The sequence below is a fragment of the Pseudochaenichthys georgianus genome, chromosome 3, assembly GCF_902827115.2.
Source record: "Pseudochaenichthys georgianus chromosome 3, fPseGeo1.2, whole genome shotgun sequence".
NCBI lineage: Eukaryota > Metazoa > Chordata > Actinopteri > Perciformes > Channichthyidae > Pseudochaenichthys > Pseudochaenichthys georgianus.
The window spans coordinates 26,366,831-26,376,278 of record NC_047505.1 but is presented as its reverse complement, the minus strand read 5'-3'; the positions used below and the strand labels follow the sequence as shown (position 1 = coordinate 26,376,278).

Below are 9,448 nucleotides of genomic sequence, written 5' to 3'. Positions count from 1 at the left end.
AGCGTCCCAGTCGTACCACCAGAACGGCTGATGCCATGAGCCCCATCAACCGCAGACATGACCTGAAGAGAACATATTTGCGTGGCTGGAAATGAGCGAGGCAAGCCCTGAAGGCTTCCACTCTCTCTGCTGACAGGCGGGCTGTAAAGGGCACCGAATTCAGGCGTAGGCCCAGGAAGAGTACAGTCTGGGCTGGAGACAACATGCTCTTTTCTGTGTTTATTACGAAACCCAGGTCGAGCAGGTGTTTTACGAGGACATTCGTCTGCGTAATAGCCTCTTTCTCCGACTGTGCGAGAAGGAGCCAATCGTCCAGATAAGTTGCCAGGCGAATATCTTCTTAACGGGGCTATCGCGGCTTCCGTACACCGTACAAACACTCTAGGGCTGAGAGACAGACCGAAGGGAAGTACTCTGTACTCGTAACAGACACCCTGAAAGGCGAACCTCAGATATTTCCTGTGTGGGTAATATACTGGGATGTGGAAATACGCATCTTTCAGGTCGACTGATGTGAACCAGTCGTTTTGGCGCACGAGACGCAACAGATATGTGTGAGTGAGCATTCTGAATCTAGTATAGGCCGAATTCCGTTCCCTCCCCGTTTGGGAACGAAGAAATACTTGGAATAAAAGCCGCTCTGACTCTGTTCGGCGGGTATTATCGAAATCTCTTGCTCTCGAATATGGGCCGACTCTCCCCGGGCCTGTGAATACAGAATGCCCGAGAAGTGAGGGGGGGTGACAGCGAATTGGAGCCTATAGCCCCGTGTTACTGTCTTGAAAACCCAAGCAGAATCTGTGAGCATCCTCCACTTTTCGCTTCTCAAAGCGAGCGGAGATGTCACAGCTCTGTCGTCTGCCCTCTGTGTCTTTATTTGTTGTGTTATGGGGCGCTCTAGTGTCTGAACACGGTGGTACCCCAGGTTGGCAACCCCGGCCGATACTGCGCATGCGCGTGGCGGTGGTGCCTTCACAATCCCGTCTATTGTCCGCCTTTTGAGAGAGGCCGTAAAATACAGAGCCGCTCTCAAAAGAGGGGCAGACGACAGACTGTTTATTGTTTTTATTGTTTTTCTTTTCATTTGTATTGACTGCGCCCTTGGCTTCAAGCCTGGAAACGACAGTGGAAAATGATTTATTCTGAAACAACAATGATGACATGTGTTTGTGTGACTTAAACAGGCAGCGGAACTTGCTGTCTTTGATGTTAAGTCCATTTCCCTGATGGCGCGAACTTGAGGATGACGTTCTGGCATCACTCGAGGCGGCGGGAAGATGGGGGCATGGCGGCACCCCGAAAACACATGAGCATCCAACACTGGAACGTGCTCTGGAGCTGGGGAACAGGGAACTTCCAGCTCCTTCATCGAGGAGAGTAGAGGAGGCTGTCAGGCCGCCCGCTTCTTCTTCCTCGCCTGGTGGCTGAAAACCTGGGTCGGCTGCGCCTGAGCGGCAGCTGCCGGAACCGGAGATTTTCTTGGCCATCTCCCTCTTGCCTCGTGCCTGGGCTGGGGACCCGGGACGGGCTGCGGTCTCTGCTGCTTCGGTATTTTGAACCGGGCAGGACGTGAGACAGCTTGAGTGAAGGCCTGCCGCGGGACCATTGGAGGTGGTGGCTGGACCCTTCGGGGGAGACAGAGCTGGAGAGCCTCGTCTCCCTTCCTTTTTGACTCGCATCTCAGCTGCATTGAAGCTAGAGCGGAGCCAAATATGCCCTCGGGAACAATAGGCATGTCCAGAACATCCTCTTTTTCCCAGTCTGGAAGGTTGGTCAGGTTGAGCCACCTGGCTCTCTCCTGTACCACCATCATTCCCAGTGCTTTGCCCGTGGCTTGGACTGCACAGTGCTGCACACGGAGGCATATGTCCGTGATCGCTGCGATCTCGTCCCACACGGCAGGCTCAGGTTTGCTCGACATGTCTTCGCAGAGCTCCGCCACTTCAGGCCATGGGATGTCCAGCCTGGACGCATTGCGTTGACACACGGCCTGCAAGTCCATGCTTAGGACGGGCGAAGCTGGTGTGCTCATCGCTCCCGGCTTTGCAGCCTGAGCCGATGAAACGAAGATGTCATCCTCATCCGAGTCAGACAGGCAGAACTCAGAGGTATCCTCTTCGTCCTCCATATAGTCCAACTCCAGGACATCCTCCGCGGGTGGAACCATGGTGAGGTCCAATTGGGAGCCCCAGCTTGACACAGCGCGGGGCTCCGCTTTCGCGGCTCTTGCCGCCACCGGGTCCCAGCCTGAAACGGCGTGGGGCTCCGGTTCAGCAGCTGTCGCTGTTGTTGAGCCCCAGTCTGACACAGCACAGGGCTCAAGCTCTGCGGCGGACGCCACCATGTCTTGATTGCCGGCCGGCGAATCAGCGGACATGAGGGGGACCTGTCCCGACAAGCTAGCTTGGCGTGCTAACCGTCGGCGGAGGCTCTTCATGGTGAAGCGGGTACAATGCCCGCACGAGCCGGGGTTATCGATAGCCTCCCGGGCGTGTTCCAGCCCGAGGCAGGACTAGCAGACCTGGTGTGAGTCTGTGCCTGACATCTTAAACCCTCAGCCGCATAGCCGAGCCTCCGAGTCCCTGACTCCTCTGGTGTGAGGGAGAGAAGGGTCCATCTTCGATCGACGGGGTGTCGGCGTGGAGTGGACACGCTAGTAACAGGTATGTTACTGAGAAAAAAAATCCAACCTTGCCGTTAGTCCGAAAGGAAAAAAGGCGACGATGTAGATTTTATTCTTTAAAGAATATTAACTGGTGTGTTAATACCTTTTTTTAATCTCTGTCTCCTCTGGTGTGAGAGAGAAAAGACTAGCAACAGGTATGTTACTAGCTTGAAGAAAAAAATCAAACCTTACCGTTATTTCGACAGAAAGAAACGGCGAGGCAGATTACAATATTAACTGGTGTGTTAATATTGCTCAGTCTTCTTGCAAAGCAAAAAAGTAACCGGCAAGCGCCCGTCGACCGAATGTTAGCTTTGGGTTCAGTCTGTGGACCGTTAAACTAGCCCGGTAACTGATAAATCGAGATGTGCTCTGAAGCGAGAAGAGGTGTTTGAATGACGCTGCGTCGTAGAGCAAGCTACTTAAAGGGTGGGGGATTCCCTGACGTTGACATCAAGATCACCAGCCAATCAGGATTGGCGTAATGAGATTGATGCTTCTGTTTGCATAGGCGTTGAGGCGCATCCCATAGTCATAGTGAGACATCGAACGGAGTGTTATGAATGAGAACCATTAATGTGTGACATGAATTAAGTAGCACTAACACTGCATAAAGGAAAAGGTTAAGGTATTGAGTATTGTATACAATAAAGATTCCCCAAATCATTCACAAGCATTTGTTTCTAAACATTGTTGTAGTATAACCATATATACAGTCTATGAGTATAACCAGCAATAGACCATTAATGTGAGAAATGATTTTGTGTAGCACAGTATTGAATATTTTACACAATTAAAAAACAAGCCAGAAGTGCGCATGCGCCAATCTTGACAGCTAAACACACTGAAAACTTGACTTTCTGTGTGGATGGCGAGGGGAATATATGGAAACCTATACTTTTACGACAGATTAATCAGTACAAATCTTAATCAAATGTTGTAAACTGCTCTTTTATTTGTGCCGAGCGAATAACTTACTCACTGCTATTTTCTTGCATAAAATGTACCAATGATACCAGGGACTTTACGTTGCCGGAAGTTAGCTATTATTTTTATCAGGAGAACATGACGATAAGCATTAAGTCTAGTTTTGACAGTTTTAGTTAAACACGATGTAATACTCTTATTATCGCACTACATACAATATATACCAGTAGGCTATTGATCTTTTAACTATCAACAAAGGTTCCTTTTTATGAATATATGTATTATTTTGAAAGTGTAACCGGAAACGGTATTATTGTCGTTCTAGACGTTTTTACGTCAACGTAACGGATCTCTGACAAAAGCGTGAGGTAGTGCTCCCCGAAACATGTATCTGTTCCCCAGGGCTGACATGCTGAATATGACCGGGGGAGGAAGTCTCCCTGCCGCCTGAAGCAGCGTCCCCTTTCCCGCAGCGAGAGAACCGGAGCGGTGATACACACTGAGGTAACTGGGCGCTTTATTTATTCAAGAGAAGATGGCGGAGTTTTCGCCCGTCCTGTCGATGCGGGAGGGTGGAGGACGTTTCGGCCAGCCCATCTTCCCCCGGTCCAGGTCTGGTTCCGAGTCAGAGAGCGAACTGTCCCAGAGTCTGGCCCGGACGAAGATCCGCTCGTACGGGAGCACAGCCAGCGTCACGGCCTCTCTTGGAGAGAAATACATAGAGCATCGGGTTACTGACAGTGATACCCTGCAAGGGATCGCTCTGAAATACGGTGTGACGGTAAGGGTGCCAAACAACCACTGCATGTTATCTCAATGCTTTGATGCTCACCTTGACAACAAGATGTGATGAAATATGTAAACAGTTTTATTGCATTTGATCAGGCCTCATTCACAGCTTTATTTAAGCCTGACAAGAAGAGCCAAACACCACGGCTGTTTTCTCCTGCTATCATGTGAACAGCACATTTCTGAATTAATTGATTGGTCAGGGCACCATGTCAGCTCATCTCAGGAAGAAAGAATAAACATAAGCCCAGGCACATTCAAAACTTTGATCATTTAGTTGTTTTAACAGCTACAGTTATCCTTACATGAACTAATAGGCCTGTGAAAGCCAAAACATTATTTCGCTTCATGTTTTTGGTATCCTAGTTCTTGAATCAACTTTCATTTTCACACCATGTGCCAACACCAGTGATCCCGGGGAAAGGAAGTGACAGTTCTGAGGGGCAACTATAAATGCCTGAAATGATCAGTTTAGCCTGGCTTACCAAAATGCAAGGGTCCAGTTTGAGTATTTAATTACATACACATTTGTGTTCACAAACATCCATTAGGAAATATCCTATTTTTAAAAAATAATATTTATATCTTTACAAAGGTTGTTGATGATTTGGTCTTTAGTTCTTAGTTTAAGTGCTACAAAACAAGGAAGGTAGTAGCTAAGTCATAGGAATTGTACTTATTTGTGTCATATCTGCTGTCACCCATATTTGCCAGATGGAGCAAATCAAGAGAGTCAACAAGCTGTTCAGCAATGACTGCATTTTTCTGAAGAACAACCTCAACATCCCTGTGCTGTCAGAGAAGCGCTACATATTTAACGGACTGTCTTTAGAGTCTCCTGATGGGGACGGTGAAGCAGCGTGCCAGGAAGCAGACAAACCTTCAGTTGTGCAGGATATCGAGGGACCCTCGCCACCCCCTTCCCCGCCCCCTAAGAACTCCAAACCCCCCCAGCCAGAGGAGCTGTCAGCCAAAGACTTCTTACACAGACTGGACTTGCAAATTAAACAATCTAAGCAGGCAGCGTGGAAGCTGAAAGAAGAGGAAGTAAGGTGAGATGTTGAACAACCCCCAGCCAAACCACTGCTTCCTTTCTGCTTTCTGCTTACCAGTACACCCTTTTTAACAGCCCTTTGGCAGTAATTCACTTTCTGAATGTTGAAACATTAAAATAGGCCACCTGCACCAGTTCTACCATAATGGTCCAATCAGACTTATGCTTGTTGAGCATCAATCATATCATATTTAATTTGGATGTTAGGTTTCACACAGAAGATGACTGCCTGCAAATGGTGCTTCTGCGTTTTGGTTAGCATGATGGTCACATCATCCTAAATGTACTTTTTCTGCCTCCACCAAAGTTACAGTAGCACATTTATAGTGTTAAGTAGTGAGGATACATTATTCATTTGTCCAGAATCTTCAGGTTTGTCTTGAGAAAAGTTGGATATTTGGCCTCTGTATTGTTAGTGTTTGCTTCTGGTTTCCTTGTCTCGTTTTTTGGCGAGATGCAGTTTTTTCAGATGAAAGAAGGTCTGTGGTTAAGACAAGGTCTAGTGGTGTTAACTAGTGGCCAAATAAGACTAAAGAGGCTGTCTGTTGACTAAACGAGAAACACTGGGACTTAATTTATCTTAGCCTTGAAACGCTTGTTGGAAATGGGGCATGTACTCTGGTCTCTGAGCTCAGTATGTGATTGTCAGAAGTCCATATCAGCAGAAACAGTAAAGCTCAAATGTTTCCACAGAAGAACGATCGAAGATAGGAATCAGTGTTTTGCAAACCTGCTCTTCTAGTCCGATGCCACGTTATGCTACAAATCAGATATTTAGGAGGACAAGTTGCTTGCTGAGTCAGGCCTGAGCACGTCTTTCTGACTCTGCATGTTGACACTGAGAAAGCATGTACGTCTGCTAGGAGAGAGATAGTAATGGATTGGCATTCTCCCATTCATAGACAAACAAGCTTTGTTGGCACTATCAGTTCGGTCCGGACTCTGAGTCAGAGTGAAGACGTTTCCCCCACAGACATGGAGTGTATATTGTTTTTCCACGGTGGGCTCTGTGTTTTGCTAACAGGAATAGCCGTTATGTTAATTAACTTCCTGTTGGCCTTAGGCTACCTGAGTCAGGTGGCAGCTGCTGTGGCATCAACCGGCCATTGTCTCTGAGTTTTAGTACCAATTTTACAGAGCATTTAATTTCTCCTGAAAGAAGAAATCTACTTAACATTTAATTACAAATCATATCCATATGATTCTACCACAACATTTTAACATTTAGGATGCTCAGTGTGGCCATTTATCCTGTAAATCAGTTTTTATTTAGTGTTATGTTATGATCTAGTGTAACAATCAAGAAATGATCAAGGGGATATGTTTTATGTTCTTATTCATGAATACAGATTCATGACAGAACATCTAAATATTAATTTATTTTTAACCTCATGTTATACAACTTTGTCCATGTTTTATATAGCCTACTACTAAATACTGTTAATGTTATCTTACAATATTATAACATTTTAACAGGTATTTCCTTATCATATAATATCTTACCAACATTTCCTTTAATGTGGTCATGATGTGCCAGTAACTCTAGACCTGTGATTTGATTAATGACGATCATAAACCTTGAGTGATTGTGCCAGAAAACGTTTTTTCTTTCTCTTTAAATGTTGACCTAGCAGCCGAGGCTTTGTGTTTAACACCCTGCCTCTGACTGCAGCCACACAAAGGTTATCTGTGGAGCTGCTGCTGTGTGTTCAGACCCCGTGTTTCCAGAGTCAGAGCAAACACAGACCGTGTGCCTGTCGGCTTCCTCCCCTTTGAGGCAGTAAAACACAAACCTCTTCAGCTAAACTGTAGGGAATGGTTGACTGGTCTATAACTGTTCTTTTAGAAGACCCTATATGTATACGTATCTCATAGTTTGATCAGTGATAATGATCTTACATTTGGCCATTACACAATATTGATTCACTATTCCATAAACTGTCAACATTTGCTTTCAGTGTTTCCCCTATATACAAATAGGTATATTCAACTCCCTGTTGAAACACAACATAAGATAAGTGTTGAAAAACAGGACAGCAAAGATTCACACAGATTAATAAATTAAATAAAAAAATTAAAATAATAATAAATAAAAGACTTTGAAATAGGAGATGAGCAAAATAACTGTCAGCATATATACATATTTGGTCATATAAATCATGAAGTACGAAATGAGTTAAAGTGACAAGTGAAAATGGACATCTGTACATATAGTGACATATCTAGTATCTACATATTTGGTCTTCTACTAATATATTAACATGGGTTGTGGAAACGGTGTATATTTATGTCCAGTGATTTTATTTTATTTTTTACATTATTGACCCCTTGTTGTGCAGCCTGATGGCTACAGGCACAAAGGACTGTCCGAGGCGCTTGGTGCTGTGTCGTGGAGGGATGAGTCTGTGGCTGAACGTACTCCTCATCTTCACTAGCTCTGCATGGAGTGGGTGGGAGTGGATACATCTCTTAAATGTTGTATAAATAAGAGAATGATGTGAGATTACTCAGGTTTACTTCCTGGAAGAAATAAATTAGCTTGTAATCTATTGGAAACATTCACTTACTAGATCTTTTCAGTTTAAAAAAAAGGATCTCGTCATCCATGAAGATGTTTTCTTAGGTTTACAGCAACATTATTATAGCCTCACACCTGTTCTGTTCTCTTCAATTTGTTCCTGCAAAGTCATTGTGTTTCTCCTCATCCTCTTTTGATTGTAAACGGTCTATATTTCTGTGACTGTTCTATAAACCTTGTGAGAGACCTTGAACATGTGCAGTTGCAAAAAAAAGTTCTTCTCAATTAAGGGTTTGGTGACGGCCTGCATTTATGATGTAGTTTTTCTCAGAGAATGGCAAGTTACGACAACATTATAAGTTCTCGATCAATCTCGAGACATTGCCGCGTTGTACTGGAGCCTTCATCTGTCAGCGGGGAACAAAACGTCTGTTGGCTTCATCCATTATTCACACGCAGTACGCTCATCTAGAATCTGCGGGGACTTGTTAAGCTGAGTGAAAAGTGTGTGTGTGTGTGTGTGTGAAAAAAAATATGGGTTGTCACTGTGAAAATCTTACAAAGTAAATGAAAGGTTATCCATCTCTTTCTCATCCGTAGGAGCAATGAGGAGGACTACACGGCGCCTTCATCATCATATCAGGAGATATAAAGAACAAGTCTGTTTACTGCAGACACAGCCATGCTCACAGACTACCATACTCCATCGCTTTGTTTTTTCTCTTAACCAGTTTGCTTTTTCCATACCATGTTGACGAAAAGTGTTATGTTTGCCTTTTTATTTATTGATATTATTGTGATGTGTATATGATTGTCATTGTTTTTTACAGTTTTACTTGGAGACTTAACAGCACGGAGGAGCATTGGATATTTATATCTGAGCCCACGTGCCCATCCTCTCATCATTCGCTTCTGAAGCTGCTGTACAGTGTCCACCTGCTGCATAACACACACACACACACACACACACACACACACACACACACACACACACACACACACACACACACACACACACACACACACACACACACACACACACACACACACACACACACACACACACACACACACACACACACACAGCACTAAGCACTAAGCGATTCCAGAGGGATTAGCTTGTTAGACTTGCTAACTGCTTCTGATGCTAAATCCCCGACCTAGAATAGTATCATTGGAAAGTATATTCAGGCCTTCCTCATCAGTGTTTGAGCACACCGCACACACGGACCCCGGCCTTTGGACGCGATCTATTTGCCTCATAAAAGCTGTTTTTCTTCAGGAGAAAGAAGGGACTGCTCTATTTTTGCAGTGTGAATGAATTATTTATGTGTGGAGAACTGTCTGTAACAGCTGTTTTATTGTGATTTTAAATTATTTTGGTTTTATTTGGGAATAATAAATATGTAATTAAACCAAATGTGAAGATCTCATGTGATTTTATGACATTTGTGAACATGTCAGTTGTTGATTTGTTCACCTCAGTGCTGCTTCA

General features: G+C 44.6%; 1 protein-coding gene across 1 annotated transcript; it reads left to right on the top strand.

The window, feature by feature from the left end:
• Positions 1–3,924: 3,924 nt before the first annotated feature.
• Positions 3,925–9,389, top strand: lysmd2 (LysM, putative peptidoglycan-binding, domain containing 2). The gene is made up of 3 exons (XM_034102748.2): positions 3,925–4,373; positions 5,096–5,433; positions 8,554–9,389. The coding sequence occupies exons 1-3, from the start codon at positions 4,128–4,130 to the stop codon at positions 8,603–8,605; spliced, it is 636 nt and encodes a 211-aa protein (XP_033958639.1). The 5' UTR covers positions 3,925–4,127; the 3' UTR covers positions 8,606–9,389.
• Positions 9,390–9,448: the final 59 nt, after the last annotated feature.